General features: G+C 45.6%; 1 protein-coding gene, 1 long non-coding RNA gene and 1 pseudogene across 2 annotated transcripts in view; 1 reads left to right on the forward strand and 2 right to left on the reverse strand.

The window, feature by feature from the left end:
* LOC112060933 (cytosolic phospholipase A2 gamma-like) overlaps window positions 1–3569 on the reverse strand; it is a gene marked incomplete at its 5' end in the record, with an annotated part of 39024 nt that extends 35455 nt beyond the window's left edge. The window contains 4 exon segments of the mRNA XM_065565220.1: window positions 631–706; window positions 708–779; window positions 1811–1953; window positions 3447–3569. Coding sequence (XP_065421292.1) covers window positions 631–706; window positions 708–779; window positions 1811–1953; window positions 3447–3569 — 414 coding nt within the window.
* A 147-nt stretch (window positions 3570–3716) lies between these two features.
* Window positions 3717–21584, reverse strand: LOC135975287 (uncharacterized). The gene is made up of 4 exons (XR_010592216.1): window positions 20963–21584; window positions 12774–12930; window positions 10796–11084; window positions 3717–6099 (listed from the first exon to the last, which is right to left on the reverse strand). It is a non-coding gene; the product is annotated as an uncharacterized LOC135975287 (long non-coding RNA).
* A 1614-nt stretch (window positions 21585–23198) lies between these two features.
* On the forward strand, window positions 23199–25364 carry LOC101949021 (olfactory receptor 10A4-like; annotated as a pseudogene).
* The last annotated feature ends 870 nt before the right edge of the window (window positions 25365–26234 follow it).

The following is a 26234-nucleotide window of genomic DNA, read 5'->3' on the forward strand; positions in this document are numbered from 1 at the left end:
CAATGGAGAATCTACTGCAACCCTTGGTAAGTGGTTCCAATCATGAATTACTCTCACTGCCAAAAATGTGTGTCTTTTTTACCAGTCTGAATTTTTTTAACTTCAACTTCCAGCCATTGGATCATGTTAGACCTTTTCTCTGCTAGATTGAAGAGCCCATTATTAAAAAAAATCAAGACTGGGATTGAGACTTTCATGCCTTCTATCTCTTTTTGCATCCGTTAATATTCTGGAAAGTCAAAGATGTGGGGATCAGATGCTAGGTTGAGATTTTCAAAACAACCTAAGGGATTTAGAGGCCAAATTCCCACTAATTTTAATGGGAACTGGGTATCCAAATCCCTTATACAGCCTTGAAGTCCTCACTTTAGAAATGTTCGGATACCACAGTGATCTTTGAGAACTCATGGGAAGAGGCTGAGATTTATAAAGTTGCCTGAGGGTTTATATAGCTTTAAAATATTAGCAGGTGTTATTATCCTTACACTCTTTTGCTCCTGAATCCAAGTACTGCCGAGAGAGAGAGAGAGAGAGAGAGAGAGAGAGAGAGAGAGAGAGAGACAAAGGGATATATTAAGTAAATCCAGTGACTTTTCAGTGGAACCATGCTGAATTTATACAACAACCCACCTGCTTCAACATTTTATAGACAAAGAAAGAGGCCCAGACATCAGTCAGACAGAAGAGTTCATCTTCAACCGCCTGTGTCGCACAGGCGTTCTTCCAAGTCCTGCACTTTCTCTGTCCAGTCCTTCTCTTGGTAGAGGGTGGGCATGCACCTATTAATAAACCAGAACAGGTATGGCTGAGACTGAGGGAATAAGATGGGGAGTTCCCCCTCCCCCTTTTGATTTTCATACCTTTTATTTTTCATGCAGGGAATTATAATTGTCATCCTGGCATTATAACAAATCTGTGACTTAACAAGGACTTCATCCATGGCTGTCTGTCGCCATGGCCACTGAGAAATTCATGGCAATAACAAGGATAGAGCTAAGATCATCTGCTGAAAGCCAAGGCCGCTGCCACTCTGAGCTATGGAGAAACTCCATTATCTGCTTCTCTAGGACCTATGGAGCATGCTAAGCAATTCTGATTCTACCCAACAAAGGTGGTGAACACATTAATCAGGCCATTATGAGTGTGACCCAAAGCCCAGGGCCTTTCTTGAGCTAATGGGGAAACTACATGGCAGTATAGGAAGTACAATATGGGGAGGAGCAATAGAGATCCCACCTAGTAGAGGGCGGTAGTAACACACAGACACACACACTCTCTGCTCATTTCACTAGGCCACCGTCACTCACCTGTCTCATTTTCTGCCCCTCTCGCTCACTCTGATGGATGACTCTGAGAACAAGGTGCTACGCAGCAGGCACAAGAGACTGATTCTGGCCCTGGTTGATCAGCTAGAAGTGTCAGAAGATTTTCCTTTCCCATCTCTTTCTCTGTGGATAACTCCACTGTTCTTCCTTCCTCCCAAGCCCAATACTGGGGCCCCGTTTGACTCTTCCCTCTCCTTCCCTCTGTGTATTCTCCATCTCTTTATAAACCCCAATGAACCGCAAAACCTTAAGAACCCCCACACGTTGCCCTATTCTCACTGTCCCCGGTTTGAAACCCTATCTCCTGTCACCCTGATTGCTGTAAGCATCACTTGTAGGGTAGACACACACCTAGGTGCTTTTGAAAATCTCACTCATAATGCCTTGAAAATGTACAGAGCTAATTGATAATAAGAAAGCCCCAGTGGCCACCAACTCTGTGCAGGAAAACTGGCTCATTCTCACTTCTACTGACATGCACCTACCAGGTGGAACCCGATACCCCACACAGGTACATGACAGCGTCCAACAGGCCCTGCTTCTTCAGCTCCACTAAGGTTCCCTGAAGGGCTATCATGGCCCGCAGACCTCCACCTGATCCCAGGACAGCAATATTGGGCATGTTATCCTGGAGGAGGGAAAAGAGCGAATGACAAGTGAACTAGGAATGCTGAGTGATCTCTACTTTTCAACTATTGGTACAGATCCTTTCAAGAAATTCACAGAGAAAGCCTCAAGTTCCCAGATTTGTTTGCCTGATGTTAGGAAGCATTCCTTATTGGGTGCCCAATGACCTGATCCCCATCCTGAGCCAAGAGCAAATGCATCTTATCTGCATTTTCAGCCATAATCATACAGTGGTAGCCCAGTAGCCCTTGGGGCTCTTTGAAACTCTGGGCCTTTGTGCTTAAAATCGTATGCACCAACCAACAGACCAGGACCAGAATTTTCAAAGGGATTCAGGTAAGGGCCTAGAGGGCATTTCAAAAGCACCTAAGCAAGTTAGGTGCCTAACTCACTTTGATTTCCGTTGGACTTGAAATATGGCTCAAACTTACTAGTGCTCTTTACTGTGCTCTATGTTCATGCCCTTACTCTCCACGATTCACGGGAGTGAGTTTGTTTGTTTGAACAAATGTGTGTAATGTAGAAGGACTATTCTTTGTGTCCAAAAAATAATGTATGAATGCAGCTGCTCAAGAAATGATTTTTGAGCACCACAAAACCCAGGTCACTCTCCCTACTGCTGAAGAAAGAATATTGTGAGGAGGAAGCAGTGGAAGAGTCTTAGGGTGACATTTGCAAAGCCCTCAGAGGGCACATGTTCCCAAATATGTCAGATCCACGGGAGTTTGCATCCTTCCAAGGACCATCACTTTTCAATGATGGGTAACAGTCCTGGGATATTCCTCACATGACTCCACCATGCCAGTTAACAGAGTAACCACAAAGGGTGGGCAGCAGTGGTTGGCTTTTAACTTCTGTGTGGTTCAACCAGCAGATGGGGCTGTGATACATGTAGAAAGTATTACACAGTCACTATTCATTACTGATGTTAATACTAAGTCAGACAAGTATCAATAGCTCACTCAATTCTCTGTCTGTCTAAGGTATTGCTTCTCAACCCACTTACCATTGTGGGCCACATATGCAGCTCTCTATGTGTTATGTGGGTTGTGGGTTGAGAACCACTACTTTAATGCAATCTGTGCACTATGGTGATGGCTCTAATGCCCCCTTCCCCTCTGTTCTGTGCTGTAAAGGGGCTATAGTAAGCACTGACTGAATTCATGTGAGCATGGAGCCCTCTAAATATTAGCCCCAGCAAGTCACTTACTGCATTCTAAGGGTGTTGCTCCTTTAGCCGAAGGGGTAGGAGCTTGTGCTTTTAGAACTGAAGACCCCCAAGTTTGAGCCCTGCCAAAAGTCATTAGGTTTGTATGTCTGTGGCCATTGGTTCCCCCTGGTGCTTTGGGAATGTTGTATTTCAAGGGGAATATCTCCATGGGGCAGGATTTTGGAGGAGTTTCCTACCACTGTACCAGGCATCTCAGTCACCATCCACGTGGCTAACATGCTAGACTGTTCTCCTTAGCGCTATGGGCATGATGGAGCCCCTACCTCAGCACAGGCAATGTTAAGGCTCTTGAGGCACTCCAGGACTTTTGCCTTTCTGTTCCCAGTGGCTTCCTTCTCACCCTCCGAGAGCTCATGGGAAAGCCAGACACGTCCATCATCCTTCCAAAAATAAAATGCCAATAAAATGTCTCATCTCTCCAAAGGCTGCCAGGAAGTGGAGATGTGGGGTCTGGGTGTTGCCGGCCCAAAGGGCCCCGCGGGGGCAACAGGGTTCGTTGCCCGGCGTGCTTCGCACTAATGAACACACCAAGGTGGAGAAACAATCCAAGTTTATTCGAGATCTCGAAAAGGCACTCAGGAGACCAGCATGTCTCAAATCAGAAGCGCAACAAATACAAACAAGTTTCCCATTTTATACTCCAGGCTGTTTGTGTGCAAGTCTTTGTTTGATTTTACCCCTATCCCTCCCTCCCAAACAACAGTTACAATAGGCACTACATTGGTATGTGAGAAAAGCTCTTGTTCATCTGTTTATCTGTGGCCTTGTAAGCTTTGACGCGTGTGAACTTCCCCCTCCCCCTTTCCCCCGTTCTTATCACTACAGCGTTTGCTAGTGTGAGCGATACTGCAGCCGTCTGTGTTACAGGCTTTGCTTTGCTTTTTAGGCTGTCAGCATTTCAGGTTGGTTAAAGTTCACAAGATGGAGTTACTGTGGCTCACTTAGACCCAGAGCAAGAGAGCTTCATTGACACTTATGGTCTTCCACTCTCCAGAGTTACCTGGTAGCTATGTCTAGTGATGCCAACAATTCCCTCCTTTGAGAACACTCAACAAACCTTTGGCAGAGTTTTCTCATACTCTAAAGACAAAATGCAATTAAGCTCCATGCAATTAGGATAATCAATGAGAGGGTATAAGGGAACTTCTGAGGTATGGGAGGTACAAATCTTATGTATGAGCACTTTACCACAAGCGAGCAAAAGAAAAAGAACAAAACATATCACAACACCTGTGAACAAAATGCTAACAATGCCTCCCCCTAGTCTCCCTAGACTAGGTAACGAACCCTAAAGGGAATCAAGAATAGTGGGTTCTCCTTCTTGGGTCTTCCACTGGTTCAAGGCCTGTTCAGCTGACAAGATGTGCTTGTTAATATCCTGTGAAAACTCTGGGACATAGGTACAACACTCTTCTTCAATAAGGGCACAGACCCTGCCCTGTGAGGCTAACACATAATCTAGGGCCTGGCAGTTTTGCAGAGCCAGCAATCGAAGCTGGTACAGGTCGGAGCTTATGCCTTTTTCTATGGCTAGGGTATCATTGGCAAACTGGGCGAGAAATTTAGACAGTCTCCTGTAGAGTTGGGCTAGCCATTCCGCCCCATAAGTAGGGAGGAATATCATCCCAAACCTGTCTCCTTCACCGATGGGTTCAATGGTAGCTCTTAGGGACTGGTAATATCTGGGGCGACCTGAGGGAGCCTGGGTTAGAACACGGAGGGGAGGAACGAGATAGCCTTTATAACAGCTACCATGCCAACCATGAGGAAGCCATTTGTAGGCACTAGTACCACAAACCCAAAATGCTTCACCATAACTAGCCTTTCCATTGTTACCTTGTAGGTCCTATAGGGTGGCTTGTGGGGAAAGGGCAAAGAATGCAGCGCCGGTTTTCCAACCAGTGGCATTTAGTACAGGAACAGTGAGACTTATACCAGGACCAATATAATATCTACATGTACTAATGCCGGCAAACCAGGTATGATTACTTGTACTGGCTTGCTGATAACATATGAGACCAGTGGGTGGAGAGCGTAAACGAATGGGCTGGGGCTTACGAGTGCTACTATAGTGGGAATTCCAAGAGCCATTGTGTAGACCATACGGAGCTTCCGCAGTACAGTTAGATCATAAACTTAAAATGTCAGAGGTGCTGCTGCTGGTAACCATCTACCTTTGACAAAAGTCTGACCAATTTTGGGGAACTACTCTCCAGGGCAATCCAGCCGAATGGTGGGGAGTCTGGGCACATATCCAACAGCTGGAGAGATTGAACTCACGGGCAAAGGCAAGTTTTAGGGCCTCATAGGTATTGGTAGCCATGTCTGCAGGGATGGCTTCCCATCCTGCATGTGATGTGGGTGAAACAGTATGTAACAGAAAGAGTGCTTCTGTGACAAAAAGGAATGTTGTGAGAGACCCTAAACCTGAACCCATATTGTGATTACAACAACCCAAATGCCCAGAAGATAAAAATTATTGACACCAAACAAATAAAAAAATAAAAGGACCAGGACCATAGGTTAGGTCGGCCTTCTGTGAATAGACAAAACCAATGCTCCGGGTTCTCGTGGGGAGAGTGCTGTGGCTGTTTAGAGAGATCACTAGGCATTCCCAGTGACCCTTATTGTCTTTTGAATAACAGCTTAAGTCCCAAATCGTCTCTAGAAGCTTTCTCAGCAGGTTGGACAGTCCACTGTTCAGGAGTGAGTACTGCTTTCAGTCGAGAGTGATGAATCCAGTTCTTGTGTCCTTCGACCTTTGCCACTGTGTGGGTAACAAGCAGGACAGTGTGGGGTCCCTTCCACTTCTCTTGGAAAGGCTTGTCCTTTCAGGTCCACAGGAGTACAGAATCACCTGGCTGCAAGGAGTGGACCGGGGTATCCAGCAGAAGAGGCTGTGAATCTTTGGTGTATCTGTGAAGAGAAGAAAGAACAGCAGACAGAGAGCACATGTACTGAGACAAGAAACCACACCCCATTTCCCACTCCCCTGCCAGAACTGGGGTACCATTCATAGGCCATGCTCTTCTAAACATAATCTCGAAGGGAATAAGCCCTAACCTGCCCTTGGGGAGAGCACGAATGCGGAGTAACACAAGAGGCAAAGCATCAGGCCACCTAAGAGAGGCGTCCTGACAGACCATTGAGAGGTGTCGCTTGAGTGTCTGATTTGTGCGTTCCACTACTCCACTGGCTTATGGTCGCCATGGTGTGTGGAGCTTCCAGGGGATTTGCAAGGCACTTGGTATCTTTTGAACAACTTGAGATGTGAAGTGTGTTTCGTTATCAAATTCCATCCACTGGGGAAGGCCGAAGTGAGGAATGATCTCCTTGACAAACTTAAGAGCCACAGTTTTTGCAGTGTTGTTAGGACATGGGAAGGCTTCAGGCCATCCACTGAATCAATCCACTAAGACGAGGAGGTACCTGTACCCTTGGGTCCGGGGAAACTCAGTGAAGTCTATTTGCCACACCAATCCTGGGCCTGGGGTAGGTTCCAAGGTGGCTGGCAACACTGCTACTCCTGGTCGAGGGTTATTCTTTTGGCAGATTAAACATTCAGCCTGTACCTGTGATGCTAGGGGTTTAAGTCAAGAGGTTAGAAAATATTTATTCATAAGCTGGGTAAGAGCCTCTCTGCCTGCATGGGTGGTTTGATGCAGTTTCTGCAACACTGGTCGGATTAGGCCCTTGGGCAGGAGGATTTTTCCCTCCGTGGAATAAAGCCATCCCTCCTTTTCCTGGAGACCGAGACTGTCAGCCAGGTTTCTGTCATCATGGGAGTACTGAGGGGCTGCAAGCTCACCTACTGATGGGATGAGGGCATGCATTTGGGCACTCTCCTCTGTTGGTGATTTCAGGGTAGCAGCACGCTTGTCTTCCCTGTCTGCTCTGGCATTGCCCTTGGTTACATATTAATCTTCCTTTTGATGGTCTCTGCAATGCACCACGGCTACTGCTGAGGGGAGTTGTACCACTTCTAAAAGCCAGAGAATTTGAGACCCATGCTTGACTGGGGAGCCTTGGGCTGTTAGCATCCCCCTTTGCTTCCACAGACCAGCGTGAGCATGCAATATCCCAAAAGCATACTTTGAGTCAGTAAAGATATTGACCCGTTTGTCTTTTGCCAGTTTGAGTGCATGAGTTAGGGCCACTAGTTCAGCAAGCTGGGCAGATGTCCCAGCAGGTAAACTCTTAGCTTCCATGGTATCTTGGAGAGACACAACAGCATAACCAGCCCTCCTTTGCCCATCTATAACAGCACTACTGCCATCGGTATACCATTCCAAGTCAGCATTTGGGAGTGGTTGATCTTCTAAATCTGGGCGGCTGGAATATTGGACATCTATGATTTCCAGACAGTCATGTTCCTGCTTTTCTGTTTCTGGTAGCAGGGTAGCTGGATTAAGGGAGGGACAGGTTTGCAGGGTAACTTCAGGATTCTCTAACAGTTTCGCCTGGTACCGAGCAACCTGAGCCTGTGTGAGCCAGAGACCACCCTTAGTATCCAACAGGGTTTGGACCATATGGGGAATATACACTTGCACAGTTCCTCCCAGTGTCAGTTTTTCAGCTTCCCCAAGCGACTGCTCGCAAGCATGATGGCCACCCCTTTGAAACTCAATCCAGTTGTTTAGAAAAGTAGGCTACGGGACGTTTCCAGGCACCTAATAGCTGAGTAAGCACTCCCAGAGCTACCCCTCTCCTTTCATGCACAGACAGTTGGAACGGCTTAGAGAGATCCGGCAGATCTAGGATTGGGGCTTCCATCAATTTCCTTTTCAAGATTTTAAATGCTCTGTCCGCTTCTGGGGACCAGTGAAAGGGGTCATGATCCGCTCCCTTAACACATTCATACAGAGGTTTAGCCCACAGTCCAAATTCTGGGATCCATATTCTGCAAAAGCCTGCCATGCCCAGAAATGCTCTGAGCCGTTTATGGTTGCTAGGGATAGGAAATTGGCAGATAGCCTCCTTTCTTTCATTTGAGAGCTGTCTCTCTCCCTGCCTTATGTGAAATCCCAGATACTGTACTTCTGAAAGAGCAATTTGAGTCTTGCTTCGAGCTACCCTGTGTCCTCGGAGTCCAATAAAGTTCAGGAGACTCACAGTGGTATTGAGACAAGGGATCAGACCCACAGCAGCAATTAGTAAATCATCTACATATTGCAGGAGTAGGACTCTGTCTGAATTATTCCACTCCTCCAAGTCTCCAGCCAGAGCCTGACCGAACAGAGTGGGGGAATTTTTAAATCCCTGGGCCAATACTGTTCAGCAAAGCTGCTTCTTAACCCTTCGTTTGTCCTCCCACTCAAAGGAGAATATCTCTTGAGATTGGGTGTCGACTGGAATCGTGAAAAAAGCATCTTTTAAATCTAGGACCGAGAAATGGGTATACTGCCCCCCTATAGAGGCCAACAGTGTATATGAATTTGGAACAAGGGGGTGCAGAGTCTTAACCCACTCATTAACTGCCCTAAGGTCCTGTACCAGCCGATACATGCTATTGGGCTTTTGTACGGGCAGAATGGGGGTGTTCCACGCTGACTGGCATTCTCATAGTACACTGTACTCTAGGAACCAATCTATAGTCTCTTGCAGTCCCTCTCTGGCTTTCCTCTTAATCGGATACTGTTTGATTCGCACTGGGCTTTTACCTGGGAGGAGCTGAATATGAATAGGGATTTGATGGGTTGCTTTCCCTGGGACCCCTCATGCCCAGACAAGGAGATACACTTGGTCCTCCCACTGACTCCACTCTGGGGCTTGCATAGCTCCCACAACTGCAAGGGTCATTATCCAGGCATTCTCAGGGGGTAAGGTGAGAGTTATATCATCTTGGGTGAAATGCAGGGTGGCACCTAAACGACAAAGCAGGTCCCGTCCTAGTAGTGGTGTTGGACAATCAGGGAGGTAAACCAGCTTGTGTGATACAGTTCTGTTTCCCAAGGCACATTCCGCTGGGGCATACACTGGGCACGTAGTTCCTTTCCCTGTGGCACCCACCACTGTGAGGGAGTCTGCCACTGGCAGCTGAAGGGGTTGATTTACAGCTGTCCGTGCTGCTCCAGAATCTACTAAAAAGTCTATTTCTGAATTTCCCACCCTCATTTTTACTCGGGGTTCCGGGGGCAGGATGGTCCGTCTCCCCTGACACCCCTAGTCTTGATCCTCTGCTGCCATCATAGGGGTACCTTCCCTTTCAGGGCACTCATTTTTCCAATGTCCCTCCTTCCGGCATATGGCACACTGGTTGCGACCCAGACGCCTTTCCTGGGGACCAGGGCGCCCACATCCATGACCTCTCATTCCCTGGCCCCTTCCGCCTTTCTGTGACCTTCCTCTGCCACCGGCCTGCACCGCTGCTACCATCATTTTCACTTGCCTTTTTTCCTTCTCTCCCTCTCTAAGGGTATAAGCCCTATTTGCAGTCTCCAAAATCTGAGCCATAGACTTTCCCATTAAATCCTCCTTTTTCTGCAATTTCCTTTTAATATCAGGGGCCGCACGGCTGGTAAAGATACCCTTTATAATTGCCTCAGTTGCCTGATCATCTGGGTCTGCACTGGTAGTTTGCCTGATGGTATCCCGAATACGCTGCAGAAAAGCCACTGGACTTTCATTTGCTTCCTGGATTAGCTCATAAGGCTTTGCCCAATTGTTATGTCGGACAGCTGAGTGCTGGAGGCCATGCATAAGCAGTTCCTTATAGGAGTTAAGCAGCTTCCAACCCTCCTTCTCATTCGGATTCCATTGGGGGTCCACTAGGGGAACAGCGACCTGAGGCAAGGGCTTGCCTTCTCTATCCTCATTATGCCTTCTCTGTTCTTCCTCCTTAGCCTTAGCTATAACCTGATTCCACTTCACCTCAGACAACAAGGTTCTCATAAGTATATTGCAATCATCCCAGTCAGGCTTACAATTAGCCAGACACCCTTCAAAGATTGAAATAAACCTACTTGGATTTGTAGAGAATTCACCTGCCTGTGCCTTAAAGGCAGCTATGTCCACTGGGTTAAAAAGAACATGAGAGTACACAGGCACAATCTGGGCTGCACGATCCTGAGTTCCTGGACGGGCTACCACATTCTCAGTAATCAACAGATACAATCCCACCAAGGGGGTACTCTCTGGAGCCTGTGGGGGTGGAGGAGTCGAAGAGACACCAATTCTGGCATTACAACTGTGGGAGGGTTCTGGGGTTTAGCAACAGATACTACCGAGTCTGTTGGAGTCAAATGGCACTTGTGCAAAATATCAGTCCTATTTCTTAATACCATAAACGCATATGCATAGAGATGTTCATTCCATTTACCAGTTCGCTGACAAAACAAAAGTAATTGAAGGATTGTGTCGTAATTAAGTGATCCTTCTGGTGGCCACCTTTCCTGGCACTCCAGCTGGTATTGAGGCCATTCAACTGTACAGAATCTTTTTAATTTACTTCTAAGCATCGAATCTGACCCAAACACATCCCAATTTGCTAGGATGAATTCTAAGGGCGTACACTGTGCCCTGCTGGCTGTACTCTGTCCCTGCCCCATACTCTAGGGAGACATTGGGCATCCCCAGGTCCAAACAGGTAAAGTCCCTACTGGACTGTTCCTACCTTATCCAAGGGTCTGGTTCTGCTCCGTCGCCCACAGCTGCTTCTCCACTGTCCGTGTGCGTTGCACCATTGTGCCCTCCGGGGTCGATCAAACCACGTCTCCGCCAAGGCCCCCGATGAAGTCACCGGTGAGCTCTGGGCGTCGGTCGTCGTCGTAATCCGTCGGCCACAAGGAGGGATCCAGGCAGGGCTAAATTTCAGCCTGGAGCCCCATGTTGGGCGCCAAAACTGTTGCCGGCCCAAAGGGCCCCGAGGGGCCAACAGGGTTTGTTGCCCGGTGTACTTCGCACTAATGAACACACCGAGGTGGAGAAACAATCCAAGTTTATTCAAGATCTCGAAAAGGCACTCAGGAGACCAGCATGTCTCAAATCAGAAGCGCAACAAATACAAACAATTTTCCCATTTTATACTCCAGGCTGTTTGTGTGCAAGTCTTTCTTTGATTTTACCCCTACCCCTCCCTCCCAGACAACAGTTACAATAGGCACCACATTGGTATGTGAGAAAAGCTCTTGTTCATCTGTTTATCTGTGGCCTTGTAAGCTTAGACGCACGTGTCAAGGCTGCTTCCCCACTCTGAACTTTAGGGTTCAAATGTGGGGGCCTGCATGAAAACTTCTAAGCTTAACTACCAGCTTCGATCTGGTCTGCTGCCACCATTCCCAAGTGGATTCCCTTCTCTGGGAAGCCTTGAGAAACCTTTCACCAATTCCCTGGTGAATACAGATCCAAACCCCTTGGATCTTAAAGCAGGGAGAAATGAACCATCCCCCCCTCCTTCCTTCCACCAACTCCTGGTGAATACAGTTTCAACCCCCTTGGATCTTAAAAAAAGGAGAAATTAACCATCCCTCCTCCTTCCTTCCACCAACTCCTGGTGAATACAGATCCAACCCCCTTGGATCTAAAAACAAGGAAAAAATCAATCAGGTTCTTAAAAAGAAGACTTTTAATTAAAGAAAAAAGGTAAAAATCATCTCTGTAAAATCAGTATGGAAAATAACTTTACAGGGTAATCAAACTTAAAGAGCTCAGAGGACCCCCATCTAGCCTTAGGTTCAAAGTACAGCAAACAGAGATAAACACTCTAGTAAAAGGTACATTTACAAGTTGAGAAAACAAAGATAAACTAACACGGCTTGCCTGGCTATTTACTTACAAGTTTGAAATATGAGAGACTTGTTCAGAAAGATTTGGAGAACCTGGATTGATGTCTGGTCCCTCTCAGTCCCAAGAGTGAACAAACTCCCAAACAAAGAGCACAAACAAAAGCCTTCCACCCCCCAAGATTTGAAAGTATCTTGTCCCCTTATTGGTACTTTGGGTCAGGTGTCAGCCAGGTTACCTGAGCTTCTTAACCCTTTACAGGGAAAAGGATTTTGGAGTCTCTGGCCAGGAGGGATTTTAGAGTACTGTACACAGGACAGCTGTTACCCTTCCCTTTATAGTTATGACAGCATGTGAACTTCCCCCTCTCCCTTTCCCCCGTTCTTATCACTACAGCATTTGCTAGTGTGAGCGATACTGCAGCCATCTGTGTTACAGGCTTTGCTTTGCTTTTTAGGCTGTCAGCATTTCAGGTTGGTTAAAGTTCACAAGATGGAGTTACTGTGGCTCACTTAGACCCAGAGCAAGAGAGCTTCATTGACACTTATGGTCTTCCACTCTCCCGAGTTACCTGGTAGCTATGTATAGTGACACCAACATGGGTGCAGATAACACCAGTCCCTCAGAGGTTACCCAGGAGTCACTCTTTATATGTGTATGGTGGATGTACCTAGAAACCTCAGCCAAAGTCAGAGGTAGAGCTGGGTGAATGACTGATTTTTTTGGCTCACTGGAAGTTCTGAGAAATTTGGGGGGAAAACAATCAGTTTGGGTCAAATCGAATCCAAAAATTGCGACAAGCTTTATTAAACTGAAAGAAATCTACTTTGGGTCAAACAAAACAAGTTTCTGTATGACAAAGAAATTACCTTTCTCAATTGAGACCTCTCCATAGCTTCTCCCAGATTTCCCCGTACAGCTCCTGGTGATGAGGAATTCTTCCTTCAGTGGCAAATGGACTCTTCAGGGAGCACCCAGATGGGCGGACCAAGTCAACCTCTAACAGCTGTTTTCTTCTTCCTGTATCTGTTTCAGAGAAAAGGAACATTTAGTATAGCCCCATTGGGATATCGAGTGGGAATTGCAAAGGAGTCTAAGAGAGTTAGAAGCCTAAATCCTATTGAATCTCAGCCTGGAAATGTAAAAGAAAATAAGCTAACATGGAGCTTGGTGGTTCAGAGGTTCCACTTTCCAAATATAAATAGGAAGAGATGGAATATAGTTGGTGTTGTATCAGGTTCAGATTTAAACAAACAAAACAAAAGGCAAACCCTAGTAATAACATTTCTCTCCTGCTACAGCCAAAAGTCATGATGGCTCAGGTTCCCCAACCTGCCCTTCCAATACAGTTAGTTATAGCCAAAGATGGAAGCAGTTGTTGTTGTTAAGATGCTTTCCAAGAGATGCCATTGGAAAAGCATCAGAGGGGTAGCCGTGTTAGTCTGAATCTGTAAAAAGCAACAGAGGGTCCTGTGGCACCTTTGAGACTAACAGAAGTACTGGGAGCATAAGCTTTCGTGGGTAAGAACCTCACTTCTTCAGATGCAAGTAATGGAAATCTCCAGAGGCAGGTATATATCAGTGTGGAGATAACGAGGTTAGTTCAATCAGGGAGGGTGAGGTGCTCTGCTAGCAGTTGAGGTGTGAACACCAAGGGAGGAGAAACTGTTTCTGTAGTTGGACAGCCATTCACAGTCTTTGTTTAATCCTGATCTGATGGTGTCAAATTTGCAAATGAACTGGAGCTCAGCAGTTTCTCTTTGGAGTCTGGTCCTGAAGTTTTTTTGCTGTAAGATGTCTGCTGGCTGGGGACAGTGCGGTTGCAGGGTTGTGGTTAACAGAAGTCAGTATGCACTTATGCAATGTTCCCACATAGACTCAAGTAGCTACTGAGTCACAGTATAGATCATGCTGAGTAGGGGTTGGCCACTCCGTTATCTATCATGGTAGCTCTTGTATGGTTATTAACCCAATGATACAGGACTGCAAGTCATAATGAGCAAGCAATGGCAGCCACAGTGCATGGGAACTGCTAGAGCTGGTTGTTGAAGCAGGGGGTGCATGTTCAAACCACCAGGCTATAGAGTTATTCTCTCTCACTCTCCTTCTCCCGCCTCCTCACTTTATCCAAAGTGGAACAGCTTCAACAGGCGAGATTGAGGAGCCCCCAGATCAGTCCATGCTATAGTGGTTAGGACACTCATGCAAGAGGTAGCAGAGCCCTGTGCAAATCCCTTCTCCCTTAGGCAGAGTGGATACTTAAACAGAGCTCTCTCACATCCCAGGTGACTCCCTGAACCACTGGACTAAAAGTGCGAAGGGAGGCAGTTGAGTTCCTCCCACCAGGGGATATTTTGTGTGGATTTCAGCAAGCTCAGAGCGCACCTGCTGGATTTTGCCCTGCATGTGAGTTAAGCAGAGGAACACCTGTCTTCCACTGGGTTTTGCATCACTCTGGGGGATAGGCATCTGACACCCAGAGTGCAGTAACTGTGCACATGCCCAGAGGCAGAAACATATGCACTAAGGGAACTTTTGCTACAAAAATGTAGGTGCTGTGTGAGTTTAGGTGCCTCACGGATTCAGCGGCAGCTGAGCAGGAGGTTTATGAATCTCAGTGAGGTCTAAATCTGGGATTTGGGCCAGTGGTGCCAACTGGGGGAAATGGGGAAGGTGACCCCCCCACCCAAAGTTTTTCACTTGCATCACCATCCCCCCACCCAAGTTTTTGCACTTGCTCAATGTTGCATAGTCCACAGGGTTGGGGAAGGTGCATGGCCCAGCTACGTTTAAGCAATGGTCCAGTAGTAAATCAGTACAGCTGTTCTGGTGGCATGGGTACAATGCCATTGAAATCTGATTCAGCCACACTTCTGTACAGATGAAGGGGCAGCCTGGCCTAATTTCAGAAAGTGGTGTTGCGACCTAGCACTTGACACCTGTGCACAATGAATCATTCCACAAGTAGGTAATATGATTAGTTAACATACATGAGCTAGTATTAATGGGGGATTTTAACTTCCCTGAGATCTGTTGGAAGACTATTGTAACAAAACATAATACATCCTGCAAATTCTTAGTGTGTGGAGGGGACAGCTTTCTGATTCAGAGAGTTAAAGAAACAACTAAGGTGTCATCTATTTTGGATCTGGTTTTGACCAACAGGGATGAATCAGTTGCGAACGTGAAGGTGGGTGGGAACTTGGGAGGAACTGATCATGATCTGATAGAATTCAAGATCCTATGGAAAGGAGGGCATGAGAAGAGCAAAACAAGGACACTGGAATTCAGAAAGGTGGATTTCAACCAACTCAGAGAAATTGTAGGCAAAGTCCCATGGAAGCCAATTATGAAGAAAAGGAATCGAGGGGGGCTGGCAGTTCCTAAAAGATGTAATACTAGAGGCTCAGCATCAAGCTATTCTGATGGAGAGGAAAGATAAGAAGAGCCACAGGAGGTCAATGTGGCTGAATAAGAGCATTTCATTTATCTAAAACCCCAAAGGGATACATACTGGAAATGGAAGAAGGGGCATGTCACCAAGGAAGTCTACATGGGAATAGCATGAGTGTGTAGGGACAAAATCAGGAAAGCCAAGGCAAAGAATGAGTTACAGCTGGCAAGGAATGTTGGAGATAACAGGAAGGGGTTCTTCAAATATGTCAGAAAAAAAAGAAAGATCAAGGATGCTGTTGGTCCTCTGCTCAATGGAGGCGGTGAGCTGGTAATGGAAGATGATAGGAAGGCAGAGTTGCTCAATGCCTACTTTGCTTCAGTCTTCTCACAAAAAATAACATGTGACCAGATGACTAGCAAAGTTCCCATAGACAATAAAGGGGAAGTGATACAGATTGAGGTAAGTAAAGAACACATCACAGATTTTGTGACCAATTTGAATGAATTCAAATCAGCGAGGCTGAATGCTATTCAAAAGGAATTAGCTGAAGAAATCTCAGAGCCACTAGCAAAAATATTTACAAACTCATGGATGACGGGGAGGTCCTGGAAGACTGGAGAAGGGCTAACGTAGTGCCCATCTTTAAAAAGGGGGAAAAAGGAGGAGCTGGGGAACTATAGACCAGCCACACTGACCTCAGTACCTGGGATGTTCCTAGAGCAATGCATAAAACATTCAATTTGTGGATACCTGGAGGATGAAGGGGTGAGCACGAGCAGCCAGCATGGATTTACCAAGAACCAGTCATGCCAAACCAGCTTGATTTCCTTCTTTGACCGGGTAACTGATTTGGTGGATAGGGGGAATGCAGTGGACATAATATACCTGGACTTCAGCAAGGCTTTTGACACAGTCCCACATGATATTTAGATAAGTAAGCTGGAGACATGTGGGCTCGGTGGACCTACCATTAAGCAGATACATAATTGGTTAAACAACCACAAACAAATACTATTGTTGGTATTAATGGAATGATGTCAGATTGGAGGAAGGTCTCAAGTGTGTTTTCACAGGGATCTGTTCTGGGTCCAGAGTTGTTTAACATCTTTATTAATGACCTGGATGTAGGTATAGAGAGAACACTGATCAAGTTTGCAGATAACACAAAGCTGGAGGGATTGCCACACTTTGGAGGATAGAGCTAAAATTCAAAGGGATCTTGATAAATTGGAGAACTGCGTTATAGACAACAAAATGAAAATCAACAAAGACAGATTTAAGATGGGTTTCAGAGTAGCAGCCGTGTTAGTCTGTATCCGCAAAAAGAACAGGAGTACTTAGAGACTAACCAATTTATTTGAGCATAAGCTTTCGTGGGCTACAGCCCACTTAATCAGATGCATAGAACATGTAGTCTGATTTGGGGTGTGTTAGTAGTGTTGATTTAATTTATCCACTTAATTTAAATTTAATTAATTAACTAATAATTTTATTAATGTTAATAATTTTAATAATGATTATTGTGAATATTAATTAGTATGAGTTTCAGCCCACCAATTTGTTTCATCAGAAGATAAAGTTCGTCCTGAATCAGGCTTCACACAGTTTATAAAAGGAATTTCGGGGTTTTACACAGAGACAGATGTAGTCATAAAGACTTTTATTAAAATCAATGAAGATAGTAAGTAAATGGTAAAACAGTTAGAATTACAGAGTTACACTTGTATCACAGTTCTTTAAGAGAATATAAAATTATAAACTTCAAAATTGATTAATACTCACACCCTGTTTTGATAATAATCTGGTGTTGGCAACACCTTGGGTGTTTTCACACCTCTGGCAGAGGAAGCTACTGCAAAGTTACTTGCTTTCGAAATTAACTCTATATGCCTTATCTAAATAAAATATACATGAGATTAAATCCCTTTTTAACTTACAGTCTTGAAAAGAATGAAGAACGACCTATCAATAGTTAATAGCTATGTGGAAGATGAGTAGTATCAATACATAGTTGAAAGGTGGAGGCAATGAAGAGTAGACAGGAGCAGATAGGTGGGTAGATTGCCTGTCTAAATGGTGAGCTGTCTGCCTTTTTATAGGGTATTTAATTGGAAATCCTTTCTCTTATGCCCATATTTCATTCCTCCCCCATGGAAATGTTAGGGTACACTTACCCCATAGGCTAGTATGCATGTGCGTATAGATGACAGGTATGTACGCACTTGTGGTAAATATGTTAGAATGTGGGCAAAACCCCTCACTTTTCCACCCCATATTACTATTGGTTTAGGTAAAAGTCTCTAGACATCTGCGTGGGTGTTTTTGTCTAATTTTACTTTTCCTGGGAAGGGTCTTCAAAAAGGTGTTAACTATGCATTAGCTTAACATATAGAGTTTTAGCCTGTAGGTAGGTCTCTTGCATTACAGCTAAACTTACTTTTAATATAAAATCTATACATCAATACATCAAATACTCATTTTATAAGAAAGATATATTTATACAGACAAGCAGATTAATCATTAGGGATACAAATGGAACCTATAGTAAGAAGATCATGTTCTCTGTATGTATATATATCTTCTTACTATATGTTCCATTCTATGCATCTGATGAAGTGGGCTGTAGCCCACGAAAGCTTATGCTCAAATAAATTGGTTAGTCTTTAAGGTGTCACAAGTACTCCTGTTCATTTTGCAGATTTAAGATGCTACATTTATGGAAGAAAAACCAAATACAGAATAGGGGATCACTGACTTGGCAACAGAACTGCTGAGAAGGATGTGGGAGTTGTGGTGGACCATAACCTCAACATGAGTCAGCAATGCAATGCTATTGCAAAAATAGCAAATGCCATTTTAGGTTGCATAGCGTGTAAGTCACAGTAGGCGATCGTAACGCTCTAGTTGGTGCTGTCTAGACCTCAGCTGGAATACTGTATCCAATTTTGGCCACAAGTATATAGAAAGGATGTAGAGAAACTGGAAAGGAGTCAGAGATGAGCAACAAAGAAGATCAAAGAGATGGAATGCAGCCATATGAGCAAAGGCTGAAGGAACTGGATGTGTTTAGTTATAAAAGAGGAGATTAAGGGGAGGATATTATAATGGTCTTCAGATACTTGAAAGGCTGCCATAAAAAAGATGGAGAAAAGTTGTTCTCTCTTGCCACAGAGGGTAGGACAAGAGGCATTGGGTTCAAACTACAGCACAGCAGCTTTAGATTACATCTCAGGAAAAGCCTCCGAACTGTGAGCATGGTAGGACAATAGAACCGACTGCCTAGGGAGGTTGTGAACGTTTCTTCATTGGATATTTTCAAAGAAAGGCTGGAGAGCCATCTGTCTTGGATGGTTTAGACACAACAAATCCTGCTTCTTGGCACGGAGTTAGAAGACCCTTGCGGTCCCTTCTAATGCTATGATTCTGAGATTCTATGAAATGTGCAATACACATATATTTTCTGCAATTTTATTCTTTCAAAGTTCATTAAGGGTTACAATATTATTATTTTAGTTTTTTGACTGGTCTGTGCATTTCATAGTTTTGTTTCTCTCTTATGCTTAAATGTACTTCTTTGGGTAGTGAGTTCTAAAATGCCTAACCTGTCCTGGCTGTAATAATTATCATTTTTACTTTTATCACCATATTGTGCTTTGTCATTCATGATTTAAAGTGATAAAATCAAAAAACAGTATCCTTTTAAAAGTAACTTTAACTTGTACTCACCTTAGCAGTGCCAGTTTTAAAAAAAAAAAAAGCTAAACACATAACTTTCAACACTGTGCAGATGATGGTTGCTTATTTTCAAATTGTATTTTTAGTTATATCTGTAAAATAGCTTAAAAATTGTATGAAAATAAATGTGGTTCCAAGTCTGATAGTAAAAGAATGATGGATTCAAATGTTAGCAAATCACATACATGATTGTAATTGGTAAATAAATGCCAAAATAATTAGAAAAAATAAATATCCGTTCTTAATAAAGGAGGAAAAAAAACTTAATTTTGTATGTTAAAATTAAGTAAATACATTTTTAGTGGAGTGAAAAATAATTGACTAATATAGAGTAGATAATGGCAGTAACACAGAGTGTGTCTATTGGAGAAAGAAAGTAGATTTTAAGCAGATTTCTTTTATTTTATTTATCTCTACTAAAGATAGTGTACAACTTGTGCTTCCGATCTCTGTGATAAAGCTCCAGAACTGTTACCTCAAGGCTTGGGATTGGAAATAGCTTGCTATATTATCTCCTGATTGTTCTAAACTTACAGATAAACTTAAAATATGACTTTAATAGGTGTTTCCATATATATATATATATATAGATGCAGTGCTCCTTTCAAGTAATTTCTAAGTTATTCTCTGCACAAAAAAAACCCTAGAGTTTTCAGGTGCCTAAGTAGCCCCTGGAATCACGGTTAAAATTGCCCCCCCCCAAAAATCTGAAACGGCGCCTCAGGTGAGCCAGAAGAGGCTAGAAGGCTGAGGGATGGCCCGGGCATCTGCCAGCAAGATGCAGCCCCTGTGTGACAGTGCAGAGCCTGCCTTGAGCCGCAGGCCAAGCGCCAGGCACCATGAGCCGCAGCTGCAGCATAGAAGTGAGGGTGGCAATACACCATATACCATGTCACCCGTACTTCTGTGCTGCTGCTGCCGACGGCGGTGTCACCTCAGAGCTGGGCACCTGGCCATCAACTGCCGCTCTCCAACTGCCCAGCTAGTGCTTAATTTGTGCCGGGGCTGAGCACCAGCACCCCTTCCAATACAAATTAACCACTGGGGGAGGGAGGCAGTGGGGCCCATAGTTGATGGGGGTTAGGGAGCCCGGGGAGTCCACTGGGGCCGGGGGCGATGGGGGGGGGGCACCCGCGGGGGCCAGGGACACAAAAGTACAAGTTCACCCAGGGAGAATCATAGAATATCAGGGTTGGAAGGGACCTCAAGAGGTCATCTAGTCCAACCCCCTGCTCAAAGCAGGACCAATTCCCAACTAAATCATCCCAGCCAGGGCTTTGTCAAGCCGGGCCTTAAAAACCTCCAAGGAAGGAGACTCCACCACCTCCCTAAGCTAGCCATTTTCCCTTAGGCTAGCTCTGCCTATGTCATTCCCACCTCTCCCAGGGAGGAACTGTCCAGAACCCATCTATAGTCAGTTCCTGCTCCAAGCCAGATCTCTCTCATAGAGTGAGAGCTGGAGATCTGCACCCCACTTCAAGCCCCCAGTAGAGCTGGTCTTTTCCCTGTTAGCCCCTCCCTCCAAGTCTGACACCTGTTGCAGGTGTAGTGGGACATAAAAGCATTTGAAGAGCTGTTCCAATGATTTGAGTTAGACCAATGGTCCACCTAGCCCAGTATCCTGTCTGCCGACAGTGGTCAATGCCTGGTGCTTCAGAGGGAATGAACAGAACAGGAAATCATCAAGTGATCCATCCCCTGTAGCCAATTCCCAGCTTCTGGCAAACAGAGGTTTAGGGACACTCAGAGCTTGGGGTTGCATCCCTGACCATCTTGGTTAATAGCCATTGATGGACATATCCTTTGTTACCCTTCCAAGAGTTTCATTATAGTAGGGTGGTCACAGTTCAAACACACAGCACCTTTTATTAACACAAAAAACCCTATTGCAGTTAGCTAGAAGCACCACGAATTGCAATTACATACAATCAGAGGTGATGCTGAATTGGCAGTGTCCCACTTCCGATGGCCAGTCATCTGCAGGTCGTCTGGGGAGAATGTTTTGCTGGCTGTTCTCAAGCAGTATCTTCTCCCTCTCTCACTCTGTCTCTCTGTGGTTTCCTTGCTCTTGTTATCTTTATAGTTAAGATTTTAAACATGTGCCAACACTGTGGTTAAGCACTTGCTGCTGCACTCAGTGTCATAATCTGCCGCTTTACTGCAGCTGGCTATTTTTGCACAAATTTTTCTGTCCCAACTTGATGTCTATGTAAGCAGAGTCAGGATGAGCTCTACCCCGACATCTGGTGGTGAATTATGGCGAGTGTGGAAAAGAACTCCAGGGGCTGATCTTGTTTGCATAGGCACACCCACTCGCCTGGCATGAAACAACAGCAACTCAAAGTGGTTACTTTGGCTGGTGTGGGATCCCCAGTTTCTCTGTTATTGGGGCAGGAAGAATAAAGTTTTGTTACCCTGATTCTGTGAATCAAGGCCAGTGGAACTGTTGTATGACAGAAGGACTGAGGGAGTCCTTCACCATTACCTAAGTAGCACTTGCTTGACAAGGGGCATGGGTTACAAAACCCAGTGAAGGGAGAGAGGATGGGGACAGGTATTTGTACCTGGTGGGATGGGCCCCCTCTCTGAGGGGTTGAAACACCAATTGCACTACCTCCTCTCTCCACTGTTGAATATCAGAGCTAAATTTGATTCCATTAGAAGCCTAGTTGCTGACTGCTGAGCTGAGTTCACTTTGGGCCAATGGTGCACTAGCACTGGGGCTCCCCTACTACTATGAGCTGAAATTGCTAAGAGCTGAAATCACAAAAGAGCTGAGATCACTGAGGCTGTGTTAGCTAGTGGGGGAGCCTGAAGCTGTATTGCTAAGCGGCTGGCGGAGCAGCGAGCAGAGTGGAGCCTTGCGAGCGGAGCGGAGCGGCTGGAGGAGCAGCTAGCAGAGCAGAGCCTTGTGGGAGCGGCCCAAGGGACGGCTGAAGTGGAGCAGAGCAGAGCTGAGTGGCTCACAGATCGGTGAGCAGAGTGGAGCAGCTGCCAGAGCAGTTCGTGGGACGGCAGGAGCAGCTCACGGGGCAGCTGGTGGAGTGGAGCGGCTCGTGGTGAAGGCTGCGGCGGAACCCCATCGGCCTTGGATCACGTAAGGTGCCCCTTAACACCCTGCATGCCCCCCCCCCGAACTCTGGGGCTGCACTGACCAGGGACAGAGACTTTGGGGGGTTGTTGGACTTTTGGGACTTTGGTGAACCTTGGGTTGCTGGTTTCAAGAACCCAAGGGAAAGGACACAGCCCAACTTGCTAGGTTGGGTTTTTTTGCTCATGGTTTATGTTATGAATCCTGTTTGTGGTGTTTTTTCCAATTTAATGCTGATGTCATTTACCTCATGTTATTAAACATTTTCTGTTACACTCAGACTTGCGAGAGGGGAAGTATTGCCTCTTAGGGTGGGGGCTCGAGCCGGTTTTGCATTGTGTTATTGAAACGGAACCCCTAGATACAGAACCCGGCCCTTGTTGCTGCCAACTTAGATGGGCAGAAGGGTTACATCTATATGATCTACACGCTATTGGTTAATGGTGGTAAGAGTTTCAAAATGTAGTAACACTTGTTTTCCATCAGCATCTTCCATGAAATGATCTAATTCTTTTTTTGAACCCAGTTACAGTTTTGGCCTTCTCAACATCCCCAGGCAATGAGTTCCATGGGTTGACTGTACGTTGTGTGAAGAAATACTTCCTTTTGTTTGTTTTAAACCTGCTGCCTATTAATTTCATTGGGTGATTCTTGGTTCTTGTATTATGTGAATGGGTAAATGACACTTCCTTTTTCACTTTCTCCACACCAGTCATCGTTTTATAGACCAGAACTGCACACAGTATTCAAGGTGTGGGCTAATCATGTATTTATATGGTGGCAATGGAGTGAGACAGAGGTGACTGAACCCACAGCAGCTCATTATCCTCTTCCTGCCCGGTGTGGGTTGGTATCACAGTGTCTAAGTGACTTACATAAACAAATTCTATTGAGATCTGTGCTAAGTTATTCAAAGTGGCCTAAGGGAATTAGCCACTGACCTGCCAATGGGAGTTGGGCAGCAAACATCTTTAGGTACTTCCAAAAAGAACAGCCTAGATCATGCCTAAGTTCTGTAGCACAACTTTCCTGCAGCACGATTTCATCTCTTTGTTCCTCAGACTGTAGAAGATGGGTTTGAACATTGGGGTGACGACTGTGTACATTAGAGACAGAGCTTTATGGAAGGCCTGGGACGACTCCACCGATGGTAATGATGATGATAATGATAATGATGCTCCCATAATACAGACTCACCAGCAGCAGGTGAGAGGTGCAGGTGGAAAAGGCCGTCTCCCTCCTATCAGAGAAGGCAATTCGCAGGATGGCCGAGAAGATAAGAATGTACGACTCAACAATGAGGAGAAAAGGGGCCAGGCATACCAGGGAGCAGGAGACCAGAATAATCATTTCCACCAGAAGAAATTATTAATTTCATCGGGGCCACAGAAGCTTAGCTGGGGAATCATCCTCACTACTAAAACAGTTGCTGAGAAACCAGTTACCCAGGAGGCAGATATCAGTTGAAGGCAGATCCTGAGGCTCATCATAACCATATAACTGAGTGGGTTGCATATGGTTAGATAATGGTCATAAGCCATGACTGCAAGGAGGAAGCACTCTCTGCAAGCCAAAGCACTGAGGAAAAATAACTGTGTGATGCAGTCCCTGAAGGACATTGTCCTGTCCTCTGCCAGGAATGCAGCCAGCAATCTGGGGGCCTTGACTGAGGTGTAGGACATACAGAACATATTCACAATTGTGTAGAAAATGTGAAAAACTAAAATCATTTTTCTCTTTTTTGCAACTGAAACGTGAAAAATATCTGGATATTGGACTTCTAATTTTTATTTTTTTCTGGAAAAAAAGATAATATCCCAGCCAGCTCTACTAATAAGTTGTGATTGAATTAGGTCATAATGTTGGAGGCCCTAGAAGATGAATCCATAGTATGGCTTCCATTTTCTGGCTATCCAAATCCCATTAATTTTAATGGGAATTGAGCATCCACCTTCCTTAGATGGCTTGCAAGCACTTTGCCTAAATTTTCAATCTCAGTTGGACGTATTTTTGCATTTATCATAAAAGGTAAATAAATGACTTTCATGCCTTGTCTTCCCTGATGCGGGTGACTTTGTTCACTCCCTCTGCCATTCAAATACAAACCACTGGACAAGGGAAATCAGACTGCAGTGACTGAGTTCATCTACGTTGGATTCTCCAGATTAGTGGAGCTGCAGGCGCTGCTCTTTGCAATGGTTCTATCCATGTATACAGTGTCCCTGACGGGGAACGTTCTCATCACAGCCATCATAAAATCCCACCCAACCCTCCACATGCTGATGTATTTTTTCCTCACCAACCTGTCTCTGCTGGAGATCTGCTACACAACGTCCATTGTGCCCAAGATGCTGGTGAGCCTGGTGTCAGAGAACAGAAGGATTTCACTATGGGGTTGTGCCACACAGATGTATTTCTTCATCCTCTTTGCCATCACTGAGTGCTGCCTTCTGGCTGCCATGGCCTATGACCACTACATGGCCATCTGCAACCCGCTGCGCTACACCATCGTCATGAGAAAGAGGGCCTGCGCCCAGCTGGCCGTAGCCTCCTGGATGGTGGGGATGGAATCATATGATCATACAATATCAGGATTGGAAGGAACCTCAGGAGGTCATCTAGTCCAACCCCCTGCTCAAAGCAGGACCAATCCTCAGTTAGTTTTTTGCCCCAAATCGCCCCCTCAAGGATTAAACTCATAACCCTGGGTTTAGCAGGCCAATGCACAAACCACTGAGCTACCCCTTCCTCAGATGCTGGTGGGCTTGAGCCAGACCAGCTATGTCTTCAGTCTGACGTACTGTGGGCCCAACAGGATCAACCACGTCTTCCGAGACATCCCACCCCTCCTGAAGCTGGCCTGCGGGGACACCTCCATGAACGTGTTGGCAGTGTACCTGGTGGCTCTTCTTTTCATAACCTAACCCTTCATGCTCATCCTGGCCTCCTACATCTTCATCATTGCCTCCATCCTGAGGATGCCATCAGATGAGGGGGAAGTGCAAGGCCTTCTCCACCTACTCCTCCCACCTAATCATGTTCTTGCTCTTCTATGGCTCCAACATCATCACCTACCTCAGGCCCAAGTCCAGCTACTCAATGGAGAGCGACAAGCTCCTGTCCCTCTTCTACATGGTGTTGACGTCCATGCTGAACCCTATTGTCTAGAGCCTGAGGAACAAGGAGGTCAAGGAGGCCCTGTGGAGGATGTTCGGCGGCATGACGTGCCCTCGGTGAATGTAGGGTGAGGTTTCCCAAGGTCACAAATGACTTCCAGTGGGGCCGGGGGGGATGTAAGTGTGTCCAGGGATGGGTTTATTTTCCAAAACCAGCACAACCCACATTGCCAGTCAGAACAGACTGGTCCTGCCTGGCCTATCCTGCGGCCCCTACACACACAACAGGTCACTCCAGCCAGGGCTCCCAGCTGGTAGATGTGGAGAGTCTCCTTCTAGGTCCTTTCTCTTGGGTCTCTCTCCCTAACTGAGCAGGCCTCTTGCCTTTGAAGCAATCAACCTGCAGGCTGTTGCCTGATCCCCGGCCCGAGATCCATCCTCTGGGAGGCTGATCATTAGTCAGAGGTAGAGCTAAGCCCACCTCCCTTCAACAGCCAGGGCCCCTTGTGACAGGCACCCAACCGCCCTCTGTACTTTTGGAAATCTGCCCCATAAATATTTGAATGTCAACAAAATTCCAAACATGCTGCAGAGTCTCTTCCATCAGGCGGGAATGAAAGTCATGGGCAACCATGAGTTGTCATCCAATCTTGATTTTAAAATTGTCAGGGATGGAGAATCCACCACAACCCTTGGTAAATTGTTCCAATGGTTAATTACTCTCACTGTTAAAAAAATGTGCCACATTTCCTGTCTGAATTTGTCTAGCTTCAACTTCCAGCCTTTGGATCATGTTAGACCTTTCTCTGCTAGATTCAAAAGCCCAGTATCCATTTTTAGTCCCACATGTAGGTACTTGTAGATGGCAATCTAGTCATACCTTAAAGCTCTCTTTGTTAAGCTAACCAGATTGTGCTCCTGGAGTCTATCACTAGAAGTCATGTTTTCCATTCCTTTAATCATTCTGTGGCTCTTCTTTGAGCCCTCTCCA

This window comes from Chrysemys picta, chromosome 13, assembly GCF_011386835.1.
Source record: "Chrysemys picta bellii isolate R12L10 chromosome 13, ASM1138683v2, whole genome shotgun sequence".
NCBI classification, from domain to species: domain Eukaryota; kingdom Metazoa; phylum Chordata; order Testudines; family Emydidae; genus Chrysemys; species Chrysemys picta.